General features: G+C 33.9%; 1 protein-coding gene across 1 annotated transcript in view; it reads right to left on the bottom strand.

Moving 5' to 3' along the window:
- Nucleotides 1–1,053: 1,053 nt before the first annotated feature.
- The window catches only part of rau (RA domain-containing protein rau), a 149,662-nt gene continuing 130,804 nt past the window's right edge, over nt 1,054–19,911 (bottom strand). Inside the window, exons 4-6 of the mRNA XM_074173862.1 lie at nt 7,923–8,179; nt 5,117–5,435; nt 1,054–3,060 (exon numbers count right to left, since the gene is read on the bottom strand). Coding sequence (XP_074029963.1) covers nt 2,740–3,060; nt 5,117–5,435; nt 7,923–8,179 — 897 coding nt within the window. The 3' untranslated portion in view covers nt 1,054–2,739. The remainder of the gene's footprint in view (nt 3,061–5,116; nt 5,436–7,922; nt 8,180–19,911) is intronic.

Raw genomic sequence — 19,911 nt, 5'->3', positions numbered from 1 at the left:
GACTAACACACCAACACCTTATGAAGAAAGAATATGCTGCGGAGTGTGATATTTGTGGTGTTATCAACAGTGTGAAACACATTATCCTGGAGTGTGCCAGTTTTTGAATATGAAAGGCAAAAAGCAAGCCTTCCCAATAATCTCAATTCTGCCCTAGACGTGGTGAACTTGAACTCTTAAAAAAAAAGAGGTTCCAAGAATGAAATAAGAGCTGGTGGAGTAGAGAGTACAATCACTTTGTTGACAGCAAACTTTGGTATCGTTACAGAATCATTACTTGAAAATAATAATCAAGCAGTATTTTGTCTCCATATGTGTATGGCCTTTCACGGGAGGAATTATGATTTGAGAGGATGAAATCTGGGCTGATAGGCTGCGGTCAAATAGAACGTGTAGTACCAAACGATTCTTCCGCTACTGCTGCCAACATTTTCAGAGGTATATGCGTTGACTGTGACGACGAAGATAGTATCGGAAAGTCTAAGTCAATCGTTGCTGAAACTTCAAGATACTATATTCTCGCAGTCAACACATACCACTGAAGATGCCTGCTGCAGTGGCTGAAGAAGCCTTTACTACTACAAATTCCATTCGATTACTGCTTACATCTCGGAATCTGTTCTCTCTTTTAGTATTGTCCGTAACCATTTAGCTAAGTAGTTACTTATTTTTAACAGTTTACGAACCAAATCGATTAAAGTTATCTGCAATATTGCATTAGCCACCTACCACACTGTTAAATGAAGAAAAGTGTAAACATTCTTTGAAAGACATTTTTTGTGAAGCACTTAATACTTCTCACTGTTTTTGGGTATATAACCCTCCACAATTTGGAAAATAAACAAAGCTAAATCAACAAAGAATCTGCTGAAGTGTTATAAAGGGCAAACTGAAAAGTTTACCTGAAAAGTTACTGCGTAATATAAATCACTGAAGAGTCCAATTAGTCCAATTGTCGTATTCATAAATTGTGCCTACAAATTGAAAAAAAACAATACTCAGCTTCCTTTAATGGTTGACTTATGTGTCATTTATAAAAATAAAACTACAAAATCAATATACGTCGTTTATTATATAGATGTAGGCAGATATACACCAAACACGATTTCTTATAATATACGATGTGACTTATGAAATTACATGACTCTTTGGTTTTCAAACACACCTACAATACATTACAAGATTTAATTAACATTGCACGTTTTGAATTAAATACAAATTCGCTTATTATTAATATATACACATGAAAGTATCCTTTAGTACTTACAAATAATCTTTGGATGACAAATAACTAAAAACTAATAAGACATGTTACTACCATCATCTTCAATTCGAAAAATTGAAGGAAAGCTCACCTCCTGGTAATAGATTAACTTAGGATACGAATATTTCAATTTCAATAATTATTCTGCAGAACATTCATTTCCTATTAAACATAAGAACACAGACGAAACATAGTATACTTCATCATATAATATGTGCTGAAAGCTGCTGATGTTTTTCACACACATGTCAATAACTTTTACATAGAAAAACATTGTTACACACAACTCTTTGGCTTCGAACAAAAACGGAGAACAATCTCGAATCTAGATCAGAGGCTCCCAAACTTTTTCCATCATAGACCACTTTCAAAATTTAGCTGGTTCTGGTTGTCGCCCTGCAGCTACATTTCTACCATATTCCCAAACCTCGATAAAAAATGTGAAGATTAGATCTAACTCGAGCCTACCTTCCAACCACGAATCAACATTTGTTGAATGAAAAGTGAAAATTGATCGGGTAATTAATCAACTGATTGTGCTGTGAGTGGATTCACACTGATTTTATTTAGAAAACTCCCGTTCGGTGTGGTGAAAATAAAAAGGAAAGTAGTATATTTTATTGTGTTGTTTTTTCAAATACTCATGTAATTATTACACTATGACTCAGTCGTAATGTAATCAAAATCAAACACTGATAATGTAACTTCTACTTTACAATGACAATCACGAAATAGTCATAATTTTAATGAAAATGATGTACTTGATGGATTGACAGCAAATTATCAATATTTGGTTACAGTTTTGTTAGGAGTCACCGCAAATCTTTCCGTTCTGTGATATTCAATCTGCTCCAATGTTTTGTTAAAAGGTTTGTATCGACACAATTTTTTTCCGACAAGATATAACGAGGGAAATGCTATCAAAAGCTTTCTCGCAATTCCCCACAGTCCAGGATATTTTTTGGGTATTTCTGTCTGCAGCCAAAATGTTTGATACCCTCTTTTAAATTTCACCTTCAGCTCATCATTAGTGCTATGTTCGAGTAGCTTCTCTTGTGATATCTCATTCTCGACACGTTGCACTGAATATGAAATTTGGAAGTTTTTACATGTAACAATGGCTGAGCTTTTAAAAATATTATCTGTCTACATTGATACCGAAACCACATAAATTTTCGTGGACCCCCGCTTACGAATTGTGAACCCCCAGTTTTTGGTCACGCTAACCTAGACTCCCGCCGATTCTGTCGTGGACCCCCGAGGGTCCATCTGGACTACTTTGGGAGTCGCTGATCTAGATGCTCACTATTGTGTGTTTTTTTTCTAATTTTGAAATAGCAATACAAACTGTAGTTCAAAAATTGAATTAGCATTCTATCACATCCAAAAATCAACTGTACAACACACAACACAACAATTATATACAATTTTTACAAGGAGAAATCTTTTTCAAAACAATATATTACCCAATATCATTATATATAAAAGTAATTCTCATAGTCCGAATATGAAGACTGCCCATTATTACTTTTAGATAGTTGAGAACTACTGCCCCATATTTTAAGGTTACTGTTTGTATTTTTCATGACAAAGTTATCTTTCTGTTTTGGTGAACTTTCTGTCTCTTTTTTGGGCGGACTCTGCTTAGGAGATTCTTCTTTTTTCTTTTCAACCATGAGAGAGGTTTGAGATTTTGACAAAAGCGCTAGCGTATTTTTATTGTTTCCTGTTTGCTGCTGCGAAGTTCGGAAGGTTCTTGATGCTGGAAGAGGGGGCAGATCGGAAACCCAAAAAATCTGAAACAATTGACAATAACCAAAATAATTATTATATTATGAAAAAACTTCTCTATGTAGTATAATTGGATGGTTAACTAAGGTGAATTTTTCACCATTATCACAAAGTCTCCTTAAAAAAAAAATAATCTTTGTTTTTAACGCCAAATATGCTCTGCAAGTAATCTCCAATGAATTTAGTTTTAATAAGCATGAAGTACCCACATCAAAATGCTAGAATAGAAAAATAGACCATAGGTACTTCAACATAAGCAACAAATGCCGTCACCTGCTTCCTGCTTAGAAACTAACATCTATACAAAGAGCTTTGCAGCAATGAAATGGTGCTAAAATAAAAACCAAGACCGTCAGTTCACCCTGTGAAAAGAAAATTTCATAAATAGGGATTTTTAGTCCTTATCAAAGAAGATAGGAAGAAGTCATCAGGTTTCTCTCCAACAGAATCCTGCCCTTCACGGTTATCCTTACAACAGTGATTACGAGTATCTGCAGATTGTGCAAGAACCGAAGATGTGAAGTGTGGTCAAAGACTTGCAGCACAACGGCCAAGCTTTGACAGAAGAGGAGGAGAGATTTCGAAATGAGGCTGAACTGAGCCCTCCAGCTGAAACCGCTCAGTCCCCAAAAAAACAATTTCCAACAAAGTTGGAGTAAGGAACCCTATCCATGTATCAAATCGTGGGCAAGTCTGTTCGATTCGAACAACACCGATGTTTATTTAGTCTGGATCCGTCGCTTCTGACGAGTCCAATAACAATCTATCCATGTGCCCCTCAAACAATCCAGAAGGTCTAATCAGTTTGTGGATCCTGAATGTTACACGATCCACGGTGAGGCAGTGAGTTGCAGCAGTGAGTTGCAGCAGCAATTACTGCTACATCAATTAGACTTTGCAAGCCCTGATCGCATGTCCACCTATTTACAACTTTCTGAACAGCCCGAGCAAAAACATCTCGGCAAACGAGAGAAGAAAGTCCACCCCGGTTATATCTACCCCGGTTTTATCCACAGGATAGTGGATAAAAATGTCAAGAACGACCAAGCAGGCATCATTAGGACCGACGTAGATTTATAAAATGTTTCAAAACATGCGGACGGCCTGGATCGCGAAATAGTTTATAGGCCCTTTGGAACGAGCAACGATTCAAGCAATGAGTGGAAGGTAAAGAAATCGGAAAATGAAGAATATCTTACCAAAAAACAGACTTTGCCAGTACACCAATGTATGCTCGACTTCAGTGGGGAGGGGGGGAGATCATATTACTGATAATATCCAGTCTTTCATGCTGCCACTCAGTATTGAGGAAGTAAAAACTGTCAAGGAAGAGCTTGAGGTACTCATCTCCAAGAACAGATTACACGGGCTGACGATCAGGTCGAAGCGTGGAAGCATCTAGCATCCCTTTATCCTCATATTGCATCTAAAGTTTATCGATTATAGCCACGATGGTTGCACGAAGAGACTTTAGAGTTTGGATTCGTCTTGAAAATTGATTCGAAACTGATATCGCCGAAAATACAGTCTCCAAAAGACAATCAGTGAAAGGTACAAACTATTCGCCGTGGTGTACCTCGATGGCAAAGAGGCCAATAAGGAATAATACGTGACCGATACCTTCCACGTCGGATACAACTTCAGGCTGAGGAACGACAATTCCTAGGACAAGATGGCGCAGGAGGAACACGTGGGCACGCGAGTTCCTTATGTGATGTTCTACAGACGCAACGATTGATATTAGAGATGAGAAGTTGATATAACTGAAAAACAAAAGTTATCCGACCGAAAAAATTCGCCAGATAATAACTATTTTAGTGATAATGAAAAACAAAGTTAAGCAATTCCTCGCGGACAAAAGTCCATTCAGAAAAGCCTCCAAAATAACACTTCAACTACTAACTGTATTCAATTTTCTAAAAGTGGTGATTTTATTTAAAGTAGGTTGGTTATTTTCTGACACTCAAAAAGTATACCTACATCAATATAGTAAATGAAGGAAATATGGAGATAACCTGTTAAAAATGTTTCAATGGATTTGTTTTTCAGAGGTAAACTTACCTTTCTTCTTGACAGGGGTAGATAGTCTGGATTCCGTCTCATCAGGAAATGGCACAAGTGAGATGGTAGCCACGTTTGCTGCACATGTAGAGGTCTGTCGTCCGGGTGCAACTTTCTCTGCTGCTCCTTGTCTGTATTCACCTCGTAAAGAGAAAACTGTTCCACCCGTTCTTTGCTATTGTAGCAATTGAGTAGGAGAGCGATAACTTCGTCTACTGTCGTTCGAGCACTGATTAGAAGACTTTTGTATTGGGAGTTGCTGTTGAGGACGGAGTCATGGATTTTCACTAAACCTCCTCGTCTTGTCTGAAGAGAGAATCTGAAATGAAATAGAAAAATTGAATGAAGGATTAATAAAATGTAGTAAAACATCAATTTGATTTCGAATACTTATACTTTAATACTTTTGTATAGTAGTTTTTTGGTGCCTTGAAAACGAAAATTCCGAATCAAAAATTTTTCTAAACGGTACGAGTTGAAAAACTCTCATGTGTTTCATGAGATACTACTAAGCTAAATCCAGCTCGATATTATTATTATAAATTGGTACTGATGAAAACATTTTTGAAACAAGTTTTTATCAACATGCTCTGAGAAGAAAAAAAAAATTTTAAATTATTTGAAACTCATCAGCTTACTCCAGTGCTCAATTTATATGATATAAAGCTTGTCACGACATTCACCTTTTCTATGAAAAACATATATTTTCTCTCTCAGAACCACTTATATCCAGATCAACTCATATAGAAAATTTCTCGACAATCTGTTTTAAAAAAATCTGTTTTGAAAAAAAATCTGTTTAAAATCTGTATTTCCGTTAACCAGCTGTCGCACCCCTACGAACGACAACCCTCAGAAGTAGAAACTTGTGCCAGCTAAGGATCAACGAGGTCTTATTTTTTAACGTGTGAATCCTAACACGGACACGATTTATAAATTATGTAATATAAGCAACTGATTTTATAAATTCACAACAAATTTTCTCTTTTTTGGAGGATGCTGATAAGAGCTTGTCGTTGAAAATATTTTTCATTAATATTCAATTTTTTAGTTTTCGCTGAATATATTCCTGAGTCATTTCATTTAACTGTAACCTTTGCCGAACAATAAATTTTGAAACTGACATGGCAGTCATCTTATTCTCCAACATTTTGATTTTTTCACTCAAACCCTTTTATTTGATATTCCTATCATAGTGTATTATAAAACTCAGTCCACCATGGGATACTTCTATATCAAATTCAGAATATAATATTTCATATTCTTTTTAGCAATTCATTTCATTTGATATCCATATTGTCGTCCATTTTGAGTCGTCCACCACGTTGGATTTAGAGTGATATAATTTTATTTTTCGTATTTTTTCAGCAACCCTTTAGAGCTACATTATTCAATGTATATTCAAAGAATATTGTACTTCTAATTTTAGCGAACGTAATGAATTGACACTTGTCGATGTTTACCTCTTACAAATCATTTCTATACCATATGGAAAAAGCTTCGAGATTTTTTTAACTAATTCAGCATCTTCCCGGCAAGTAATTGCTCGATAAAGTTTGAGTAAATTGACTTAATACCATGTCTATGATGTATATTTTTCGAACTATACAATGGTATAGTACACAATGTCCCAGTCCCATAAATAACGAATATAAGGCATAGAAAAATAAAACAATGTCTGTTTTCATCAGAGGTAAAAGGCTCCAAGAGGACTTGGTTTTGTATACCTCAAAAAATGTAAGAAATATAGAACACCATGTGGAAATTATACCTGCAATTTCGCAAAGAAAATAACATGCTTGAAGGACTTACTGCTCCAAAACGGAAATACGATAAAAACTTCAAACTGTCTTTTGAACCATCAGAGGTAGACACATGTGACTCGTTACAGGACATATTTCCAGATAGTTATTTGGAGCAAGCAGAGTGAAACAGCTTAAATGCTGAATACGAGGGACACCTTTCCGAAGCAAATAAAAGGTACACTCTAAAAACTGATGATACGAAAACTACTGAAAAAAACCCTAACCACAAAGTTTTAACTGGCGACCTGCAAAAGTTTTTGCTTACACCTTTGCTGACAAATGGTTGAAGTTTTTATAAATAAAAACTTTGGACTCTGAATTATACACTTTATGATTAATCTGATGCATTGCATGATGTGGAACGAGTCGAAAGCTGGTAGAGGTGGAGAGGAATTCAGCTACTTTGAAATGGGCTGACGGTGTAATTCCTACTTCTAAAAATGAAGAAATAACTTTTTAGTAAGATAACTGCTTTGGCCATAACAGAAATATTTCAATTATGTTGTGTTTTTCTGGATTTTGAAAAATATCCTCAAATGAAATATATTAATATGAAGTTCCTGTTCACGGGTCAACTGAAAATAAATTCTTCAACCTCAGCAATCTGACAATCCTCACTACCTGGGGATGCTCAACTGAAAAATAGTTGCTTGCCTTTGTAATTTTATGCTCTGATGATAAATTGTCAAATCAAGTTTTTTGTCGATTTCGTTGTCTTATTCTGCAACAGTGGTAAACTTTACAAAATGGACTAGGGATCAAAGCTAGATTTGCTTTTCATATGAGTCAAAATTTCCCGTATACGAATTTCACTGGTTATAATGTATACCATACCGGTTGTTTAAAAAAATCATATGGTGGATATATTTTTTGTGTAGTATCCTCAGATCGCTTAGGACATTTCCGCTTAGGACATTTCCGCTTCGCATTTTTCTCGTTCTAGGTGTTACGTTTTCGTTCTTAGAATAATCAAGAACCGCAATTTGATTAAATTTACTTACTTCGAATCTCCTTTCGGGTGACAGCTCTGCAACACAGCAGGTCTGGCCTCTTCATCCAGCGCCAAATGGGTTCGCACCCCAGCTTTCCGAACAGTCACCTCCATCGAGAGATAAAACAGCTTCGGATCTCTGTGCTTCATTTTGTATTTCCCCAACAGCGTTCCTACAACTTCTTTGCATGTTGTCTGGAAGGTTATGCTGAGGGTTTTGTATTCGATATCAGGTCGTAGGCATCTGGCATATACCTTGATGGTCGTCTGTAACAAAAATAATCGTTTGACAATAGGCCCATTTTACTTTTTGGATTTCATTCCAGAAAAGAAATCGGTACGTAATCTAAAGGATATTGGTGAAAAAAAATCAGATTAAATTCGATACTTCAGAAAGAAGCCGTTCATATCTCGTTACGTTACAGTAGCTTTCGACAAACGCGGGATTTCAAAGTGATATTGGTTGACGCTATTGATTCAAAATTTTTGTGGCAAGCACTATTAAAAAATATGAAAAGAAACAAAATTAAATCTGTCCGATTTTTTTCGAATATAAAAAACCGTTTCTAATACTAATTTTCAAAGGATTCCTGTGGAAAATGAAGTTATTGTGGTATATTTTATCACGAAATTGGTTAACAAAACATCATCAAAGAGTTGTTCATTCAGACTGCAAGGTTTTCAAGGTTTTCAACAAACAATCGTTTAAAATTTTTTGTTATTATATTTTCAACATATGATTAGATCAATCAATACATTTTTCCAACTTTGTGACCGTTATCATATAACTTTTCTGCAGATTGGTGATCCTTTATTCACTTTTAACCCGCCTATGATTATTTCGATATAAAAAAATGAAGCGATTTTGTGTTGTTTTCTTCAAAAACGAAAGTTTTGACGGAAACCAATTCAGTAGTAGTTGATTCCTAACTGAAGTTTTGCCTGGCGAATTGTTTCGTTGGTTAATTACCTAAAAGGGATTTTGAAATTTTCGGCTGAGTGTGGTATCTTTTTGATATTGTGTGCTTTAGGGCATCTTGTATTAGTATTGAAAACCATAGCTGCAAACCCACGATTTAGTGCACACCGCTGACCTAGTCGGGTTTGTTAGTGCTGTTTTTATTTGGCAACCCTATTGTAATTTTTCTATATCTTGAACAGAAAGCCCACGTAGCAACTATGTCTAATATTTTGCTGAAAACTAGAGACATTTAGTTGAAATCTTGAGGAGAATCAAACGTAAACTTCCACCTTTACGCTGACGTTCCAGTTAAAAAAGTAGTTTAGATAATCGGGAAAGAACAGACATCTTCAAAACATGAAAAAGATTTCCCCCATATATGAGAATAAAGAAGAAATATTTACTTTAATGGTAATGGAATCACAGCCATATAAAGGTCCTTTTGTTCACCTAATTCACTTTTAATTATAGACTACCAAGACTCAACACCATTGAACAATAAGAAGCACGATTGACTGAAAGTTTTATGTTGAAACTAGAGGCTAGAATCAGATGACTTGCACATTTACTCAATTCGTGAGACCAACTACAAAATTCAGATTTCTTAATATGCTGAAATGGGAGATTTATATACCCACTCAATAAGGCTTCAAATATCATTGGGAAATAATTGTAGTAATTGAGAATCTGCATCATAACCGAGAGCCTCAAAAACAAAACCACATCAGGAGATTTCTTCAACAAAAGTCATAGGAAGGTACATTGGTCCGAATAATCGACTCTTAAGAAACGTACGGAAACCGCTGATACGACGAATATACAAGAAGTAGTTTCGACCATGACAATATTACAGCAGCGCACACGAATATCACTAAATCCTAAACAATTTCATATCTTCCAAGAACGGTTATCAACACAAAAAAGTTAAAAAGTAACTTGACTTGTTGAATAATGCGATGCAGTGTGACTTCTCAAGACTTAAACTATGACGATGTCCCTTTCTATTTTCAACCAGATAGGTATGAGATGTTGATGGCTGTCTCAATTTGTCGAGGAATATCGTCCGGATTTTGCCTTGCGAATGTTTTTCTTTCTTAGTGCTCTAGTTGTTTCAACAACATTTCTCTGTCTTTTCTTCTGCTATCCTAGTTTCTATACTTTTGTTTCCTTATTCCACATTTTCTTTGTACCTTGCGATTTCTTGTTGCTTATTTGTTTTAGTAACTTCATTGGTACACTTTTTCTTGTTCCGCTATATATTTCAGTTAATAACTTTGATCTTCTTCCATTAATTTCAAGAACTTGAGAATATATGCAAACGCCAATATCTTGTGATTACAACAAGTACATTCATCATACAGTTTAAATTTTCTTGAATTTTCATTTTTCAGTACCACTTGTATTTCTCTGGTTGCTTTAGTAAGTGGCACACTTGACAAATCAATGCTTTTTTCAATTACTGAAAATTGCAACTCAAGATCACTTATCTCTTTGAATTATTCCTTGGACTCACTTTGTCTGCTACCTCTATCCATCTTGTACTAAACTACATACCTTGTGACATCGTCATTACCAGTCTTTTCTGAATATACGATAGGCGGACACAATATGCTAGTCGTTAGAACAGGTTTAGTGACAATAATATAATTTCCCTGGGAAAGTAAGGTTTTGGATTTCTACTTCTCTATGTTTATACAAAAATATACCCCTTTCAATAATTTATTCATTTCAATGCCGATAGTTCAATTTATGTTTGTATATTTGTTTTTTATTACCGGTAACAACAAAAAATGTTTGTCTTATTCTGTCTTTCGACTGAAAAAGTCGATCACTTATAAAATCTTTCTACGAGTTCGTCAAGATGTGCGACCAAAAAGTCGGGTAATATTAACAATTTAAGCTTACGAGTTGGTCAGGAAATATTGTTGATACTATAATGATGAGAAAATGCAGTTAAAATAAATCAAGTAATTAGGCCATAGGAAATTAACAATCATAATGAGCGTGCAATATATTTACACATTTCGGAATGTGCTGACATATTTCGAAGTAAACGTTAACTATCTCTGAAGAAACATCCTATATCCTAGTTGTTTTCAGGATACGCGTGTCTATAATTTCATTGTATCGGATTTCCTCGTGGAATTTAAACATGACAAAAATTGTTATTTCATTGATAACGCTTGTAAATGATGAAAGGGGGTGTGAATTCAACAATACGATATATTTAAGATATCGGCATCTGAACTGATATGATAATTATAGTACGAGGAACGATAAAATAAAAACTGAATTGACAGAACCCAGTTTTGTGTTATGTGTTGATAAAATGGTTTGTTTAATTCTGTCTATATACCACTGCACTGCTTAAATGACGCTTTCATACATTCAGGAAATGATTTATCGATATGCAATCAAAAATCCTCATGTTTTTGGATGATGTTCTGGAAACTCACAGTATTAAAAGTAAAAGTAACTGAGAGTAGGCTACAAAAAGGAATTTATGGTAAAGACTTTTGATGTTTATCGTAAAGATACTGAAACTCGTGGTGATTAATTTTTATTGAAAATCTCAAACCATTGCTTATTTTTACAGTGGCCAGTAGTAAACTGTATTTCATGGAACTGTTTTTGTTTATAACTTTTTTCAAAATAACAAATCAGGTGATTAGCACCAACTGTCAAATTTTATTAATTTTACAATAAATAATACAAAAGTATCAAAAAATTTTACTGTTATTCTGTAGGAAATAAAGTGCTACCTAATTTACTCTAATTTTTACATATGTATCATATTGCGCGTTTTTGTATCAATAAGATGATTGAAGGCGTGTAGTAGAACACACACTCCAAAAACAAATACCATAACGAAGGTGGGATTTAAAGAGGGAATGATAAACCATTGTAGCTATTGCAGATCCGATGCAGTTACTCGTATTGCATAACATCCAGAGGAGAGCTTGGATTTCAAACTATCTACATGTTTGTCGAATTTTAAATCATTTTAAATGAACATACCAAGGAATTTAGGAGTGGTTACATTGTCAATTTGAATATTTAGATGCACAGCCAGAATCTGGCAACAATAGGACACTAATTTTGTTTTTGATAAATTTAAGCTCATGAGATTTAAGACAAACCAGTCTTTCACTTTCGTGATGTCGCTCTCAAATAACTTCATACAACGTATGGTTGTTAGGGGCATGAAATTGTGGTATCATCAGCAAATAAAGTAAATGCACCTTGTGTGTAAATAGACGATAGATCATTATTGTAAATTAAGAATAAAAGTGGGCTCAGAACCGAACCTTGTGGAACACTGCAAGAAATTTTACCTTCATTTGAGTAGGATTTGCTGAGTATGACTCAAACCACTTGAGACTTATTCCAGTTATACCGTATCCACTGAGTTTCCGTTGAAGAATCAAATACTATTCAATTCTTAACCTTGTAGAGTTGTTGAATTCCAATTTAATGAGATGATTTTCAATTGGGAAGAAAGGTTTTGGCTTTTTACTTCTCCATCTCTATACAAAAATGTGTGAATCTTCCAAGGAAAGAAAAAATCAATGAATTTGAAAAAGATAACTATACACAAAGATGTGTAGATCGTGCAAAGAAACAAATTTCAGACACAATCTGGAAGAAAAAGATTCCCTGAAACAGATACTTCCATATAAACATTGAAATACACGAAAGAAAAATACTTTCGAAACAAATACTTTTATATGAACACTGAATTATACAAACAAAAAACACTTTTCTCTATTCAGTTTGTATTCTGAACATTCGTTATGGAATTAAATGAGATATCATTCACAGGATTGCTACACAATATAGTGAATGAAAGAGGTCAAATTTCACTTAGATTGAACACTGTCACTGATGGACATCTGATATTTCGCCATAATAAGATACTTGCCTTATCGGCCCTTCAGCACCAAATCTGGATAACATTATAAAAAAAGGACTCAATTCATTCATAAAATCAGGACTTTATGTCGTAATTATTGCTAATGAACCACATGCTAAAAGGCGTAAACTCAATGAATCAGCGTACCTTCTTATATATAGAGGGAGACGTATTTCAAACAGCTCTTCAGAACTGGATCGTACTTCTGGCTTCTCAACTTGAAGAAAGAAATTAGAAAGTGGTAGAATTGCAACAGAGAAAACCTTGTCCTAGATCGAATATTTCAAATAAACAACTTCAATATTTTAATTTGTGAAAAATGTATTGAATTTTCGCAGTATTCTATAGGGGTGAAATAGAAGTTAGCCCTACAGTTCTATATTAGGTAGGTACAAGTTTTAATGTTTCTTCAGATCAATTAAGATGGAAATCTCCAGAAAGTTATTTAACGAAAAACTGATTTCATTCACAAAAAATGACTTTCCTTCACCAGATGGCAACTTTTTACGTGTGTCCTCGGACTCGGTCCCAATGATAAAAAAAATGTTTCGTTTTGTACCACCAGATATGACCCAATGGTTTCAACGTGAAACCACCCTTATTTTCAAAAAATCCAATTTTAAAACCCTTCATTCAAAAATTTTGTGTTTCATGATCAACCAATATGAAAGTTTCCAAAAAATTTTCAGGAAAATAATTCTGGAGTCTCAATTTATAATAAAAAGCATTAAACGTGAGTTTAATGCAAAATTTTACTGAAGATATGGCATTCCTTTGTCTTACTAACGTTATACTTTTAGAAAAAAACTACCTCTTCAAAAACAAATATTCTATAAAGTTATCTGCCTTACTTGGATTTTGTAAAAAAACAAATATTTGATAAGTGTATAAAAAAATATATATCGGGAATAAAGCATTGTCCAAACTGAGAAGTTTTCTATACTTAGTTTCAACAGTGATGTATGTAATTTATAGAGACTGGTAAGAAATTCAAAATCATCTATTAATATATTTTAAAATTTTGCATATGGTGTAGAAATTGAGTTATAGATTTTGTTTCTAATATGCCCCTTTTGGATTTTTTGTAAAAATATATCATTGGAATCAATTGGCTTTTTAAAATCTGGTTTTCATAAACAAATATCTCTTTCATTTGAAACTGTGAAAAGTTGTAAGGAAATAATAATAATATCTTAATAGTCTTTTTCATATTATTATCATCTCACTTACTTTCTTTATAGAGTTTACGAAGATATACCGAATTGATAATTTAATTATGATAATGGTCGGGTCAGCGGTGCTTCCAGATATCTTTCATCAATAACGCTGCCTAATCCTTTGAAGTTGTAATAATTCACTACATATAGTTATAGTTCGCGATGGAATATGTCTTTTAAGGATGGCACACTAAACTCATTTTAATGTTTATAAAAATGATCATATATAAATCCATAATTGAAAAGGCACTAAGACGGATATGATATTATTCCTCACGAAATTAAATACATTATTTACCTGGAGCATGTCATGCATATTATAATTGCCCTTTATACCAAACAATAATTCAAATTAATATCTTAGGTGTTATCCCGCGGCAAATTAAATTCAACCCGCCTCACAAAACGATGCAACCTGCATGGTGAAGAAAGGTTTCAGTTGCGCTACTTTAAAGGTTATGGTCGCTTCTAATTATGAAATAATTGGGATTAACAATAAAAGACCTAAAACTATTTTCATAAAAATATAACTTTCACAACCGGATGTAACTGTGTCACAGTTATTTTTGAGATTTTTTGGCCTTGGCCTACAGGTTTTTCATGGCTGACGTTTCGTCTACGACTGCGGTAAAAATTATCAAAGACGATGAGGCAACGGAAGAAGAGCTTCCGTTGTCCCCACAACAGATACTGGTGAATAATATCAATCCAAACAACTTTCTTACACAATTTTTTTCTGTTTTTGCTAATATAATCGTGTATTACTTTCGCACCGCTTGCCAATATTTGGCTCCTCTCTGTATGATGAAATGTTGTTTTCTTAATTTGCTGTGTGTTATCTTAATTTGGGACAATGCAGAATTTTTTTTGAATACCTAGTGAAATTTTCGGACAAATCAAAAATTAAAAAAAAATCATTAGCAGAAAACAATTTGAGAAGACCATTCATTTATATTCGAGTAAATGATGTCAATGTGAACAACATTTCCAAAAATGTTTTTCTATATTTGAAAATTTAAAGGTAGTTTACTTTTTTGACAAATCGGTAATGAAAAAGTATTTAATTTGTAGGAAACAATTCGAGATACAGTGTATATCAATTCAGATTTGGGATAACAGGTTTCAGGCATAAAACAGGTGAGAAACTGAAACTTTTTAGAAATCATTCATGAAAAATTATCACATTATTTTGATCACTTATTTCCTTATTAATAATTATAAATCCATTTTTTGATCAATATCAAATGACTCACATGAATATTTTCAGCAGGAACAACAAACCGCGAGCAGTTTCCAAATTTCGAAGCCGCGTACATGATTTTTATAACAACATCAACCCTTGGCGTTCATATTCTCCGAAAAACTGGCTTGAAACTATCATAGTGTCAAGAGAAACTGGTCTAGAATTAGATTCAAATCGACACCTAAAGCGTTCCGATGCATGCGTCTTCCTGTTCTTGTCATAATAATAAAAAAAGAAATTTTTATACTGAATGGCTTCTTAAGAACTATGACAAATGTTGAATGTGTGTGGCTATTTTGAAAGTGGGAATTGGATTATTAATTGGGTAGACTATAAAGTGAAATTATATTTTTGAAATAAGTATTTATTTTTCCTAGTTTCTTTTCGATTTTTCTACATATTTAATTCTATTTATATTTTGACTTCGGAAGCAGCTTAAAAAAGAATTGAATTATTCATCGACACATTATGAGGGTTTTCGAAAATTGAGTAAATACAATAAATATAATTATTCAACATGATTTTAAAATCAAGTGTTATCATAGATCATCTAGAGTTCAATAAAAAGGATGATCATGTGAGTCATGCCAATGTAAAAGGGTTTTCACAGAAAAAATCTATGAAGCGTCAAAAATACATTCACGTGTATTCAGGGCCGTCGCCATGGGGGGCAGCCCCCCGCTTTTTCGACTTGGGAAAAAGTTGGGAAATTTTGGGTCATGAAGATTGAAGAAAATAGTAAAAAAATGAATGAAAATTAAAAAAATAAAAATGAGAGAAAAGAAAGGGAGAGGTAATAAGAAAAGGGAAAGAACCGGGAGAAGGTTGGGATTTCCCAACATGCATAACTTGGAGATCCCCAAGTTATGCATGTTGAAATTCTAAGTTGTTTGAAATCTTCAAGAAAGTTCAATATCTCCCAAGTAAGAAAACAGTCCTGAACAGTCCATAAATTTTGATGTGAAAATTTTACAAAATTCCCAACTTTTCGCTGTTTTTTCGACTTGGAAAAGTTGTGAAATTTCGGGCCGTGAAAATAGAAAAAATAATAGTAGAAAACAATAAGCACAATATTATTCAAGTGTTGTTTCCTTTCATTTGTATTGAATATTCCTATACATGGTGGATATAGTGGAAGACCAAGGACCTTGGTCCAAAGTAGAATAATTTCCATTAGTATTTTTATAATTACGAAAATGTATTTTGGTTTGTGCATACCCTAACGGGTATAAGCATTCAGCCAATCTTTGGATAGGATATTATAGTAGTAACTAATCCCTCGGTTTTCATTTTTTCGAAAGTTGGGAAATTTTGCTGGTGGGGTTGGGAAAATTTGGATTCCCTCCCCCCTGGTATTTTTTTTCGCTACGGCCTTGCGTGTATTGTTAAGAAAAAGCTGATTTACTAAACATATGAGATTTATATTCAAAGATCAAAATTTGCAATTACTACATACAAAATTTTCAAGATAATGAGCATAAGAAAATGTTATTTGAATGAAGTTTCAAAATTCATGTTTAAATATGAATGCCATTTTAAACATAATATGGCATAGTTTTTCTTGAATAAATGTCTTCACAGAGGTGCACTCCAAAACAAATATTATAACAACACTCTGAAACACGACATGACATTGGTGTTCCCAGAAGTACTCGGCTTAATCTAGCGATGGCGGTAGTTGTTTGAAAAATATCATTGTTTCAGAAGGTACACAATATATCAAGCATATGTTTCAAGTTTGAAGACGCTGCGTTGTTCAGTATTTGTTAGGCAGCCATCAATAGCGAACGTTTTCGGTGAATTTGTGAAAATGTTGAAAATTGGTCATCGTTATGTGGTTTTATTTGAAAGGCCTCAGCTCAACCAACATAAAAGCTGAACTGGATTCAACTCTGGGTGAGTCTGCTACTTCGTTTACAAAAATAAAATATTGGGTAGCAGAGTTTAAACGAGGCCGTACGAGATGACAAGACGAGCATCGCAGTGGATGACCAAATGAGGTGAAGACTCCAGAAAGGGTGAAAAAAATCCACAAAGCGATACTGAATGATCATGAAAGTGTACGAGATAGCAGATTCAGTAGGCACTTAAAAAAATGCGGTACATCGCTTACACTCGAGCAACAACAGTATCGTGAAAATGTTTCAATTGAGTGTTTAGCCATGTTTCACAGCAACAAATAAGAATTCTTGCATCGGTTCATGACCATATATGAAACATGGATCCATCACTTTACACCCGAGACAAAAGAACAATCAAAACAGTGGACTCAACAGGAAGAACCGGCTCCAAAAAAAGGCGAAGACAGTTTCATCCATAGGCAAGGTCAAGGCATCGGTTTTGTAGGATGCGCTTGGGATAATTTTCATTGACTATCTTAAAAATAGGCAAAAATATCAACGGCGAGTATTATGCGAACTTATTGTAACGTTTGAATGAAGAAAACAAGCAAAAAACGGCCACAATTGGCTAAGAAAGAAGGGGGTTTTTCACTAAGACAATGTATCAGCTCACAACTCCATTATCGCAATGACCAAAATTAACGAATTATTACATTTGCAATTATTTTTCCACCTGAAGAAGTATTTGCATGTTCAAAAAAATTATTTTATGTCACATTCTACAGGTTTTTAAAGACCAATTGTCTTTAAAAACCTGTAGCACCTTTTTACCTATAGGTAAAAAGGTGCTATATTGAAATGATCGAGAGAATTTCAAGAATTATTATATTCTTTGAAAGGATATCAATTGTAAGCTGGATATCACTGTCTGAAATTTCCTTATTCGAAAAATATTTTGTGTATGCAATAATCAAATTCAAAGCGTTATTTTCCTGCTGAAAAAATATTAGCATGTTCAAAACATTATTTCATGTCATATTCAATAGTTTTTCAAAAATAATTAGGCATCTTTTAATTACAAGTATAAATAAAACGGTGTTATAGTCACATGATCAGAAAAGTTTTCAAGATTATTAAACTTTTTTCACAAATATAAATTATATGTTGGATATGCCTACTCCTTCCTTTAAAGAAAACGGATACGGATATAATAATTTCATAATTTTATAGGAAACTAGCGCCCGCCCCGCTTTGCACGGGTGCAATGCTGCACGGGAAATTTGAGGGCATAGAGAAACAGTGTTGAAAAGGTAATTTTATTTTATGAACGCGCCTTTTCCCCCGTAGCTGCACCCCAGTTGGGGTATTCAAAAATCCTTTCTTCTTGCATATCTACAACATAAAACGAACCAACATACAAAATTTTTGCCTCCGAAAATATTGCGGTACGGAGATTCGCTGATGAAAAGTAATTTTCATTTGTAAACGCTCCCCTTTCATCCCCAAGGGGGGCACCCCAGTTGGAATATTTAAAAAGCATTTCTTATTGCTCATCTACAGCATAAACGAATCTGTATATGAACCTAAGTACAGAATTTCAGCCTCCGAAAATATAGCGGTACGGAAAAACAGTGATGAAAACATAATTTTCATATGTAAACGCACCCCTTTTATCCCCACGGGGGAGGCCAACTTGGAATATTTGAAAATCCTTTCTTAGTGCAGACCTATATACCAAATTTCAGCTTCCTAGGACTTACCAGTACGAAGAAACTGAGATGAATATAGATAGATAGTTATTGTTCTTGACGTAACAATAAATGAAAATAAAACTGTCATTGATCAGGAAAACGAACGATATATAGATACACCGGAAATGAGGTCAAGTATTGCTAAAACATTAGGGTTGGAGTGTTGAATTATACATTTTTTCATGGGACAAGTCAGCAAACAAAAAATAAGGACTCTATCGGCAATTTTTTTCAACTTAAATTCTGCTTTCACTTATTTATATTGAACCTCATCACTGAAAATGGTTAGTGGTTGGTGAGATAGAGTTCATTTTACTGATATACATTAGCAATTTGAACAAATGATATAGAAAGGTTGTTTTATTTTATACTTTAGATATTTTATAAGGCTTCGATATTACCAAAATAATAATCGAAACGTATTTCTGCTTTATCAGTTCTTGATTCTTCATCGTCTCATCTGAAAAATACAAATTCGATAAAGCATGAACGAATATTTTCCAAAGTGATTTTTAATACAGACGAAATTATTACAATTTCCATTTTAAATAAGTCAGATTAATCAATAATTTTTTGAGATAAATTCATTTTCAAAAGTGACATATTTTAATAAAAACGGTTATAGACATCAGTTTTAGATTTCTTACCAATAAATATATGCTACAATTGTTTATGACGTAAAAATATTGATGCAATGATTTGCAACATTCCCACAATTGAGTCGTAAGCTGTGGGAAATGCTGCCTTGCGAATAAAATTGCTATCACAATTAAAGACAATCCAATTATTAAGGTGTTGATAAATTAATCAAACAATTTGCAAGGTATTAGCCCATATTTAGTGTGAAGTTTCTGAAAGGCTAGACTAGCTGAACGTTTTAATACATCACTTTGGAACTGATTCACACAGATTCATCCTATTGTGAAAGTTTCCGTTCTATTGTTAATCGATGCCTTGTTTGAGTAAAACATCTCTATATATGCAGGTAATGTCGCCAAAATTCTGGTATTTATGTTGAAGAAATATCAAAATTTCAAATTTTCATTCACAGTCAAATTAGGCATGCATTTCTG

The sequence above is a fragment of the Leptinotarsa decemlineata genome, unplaced genomic scaffold (assembly GCF_025532065.1).
Source record: "Leptinotarsa decemlineata unplaced genomic scaffold, Ldec_3_MD MMD2_tig00000505_RagTag_RagTag, whole genome shotgun sequence".
Classification (NCBI taxonomy): domain Eukaryota; kingdom Metazoa; phylum Arthropoda; class Insecta; order Coleoptera; family Chrysomelidae; genus Leptinotarsa; species Leptinotarsa decemlineata.
Note: the sequence above shows the minus strand (reverse complement) of the source record. Positions and strands in the feature narration are given on the sequence as shown.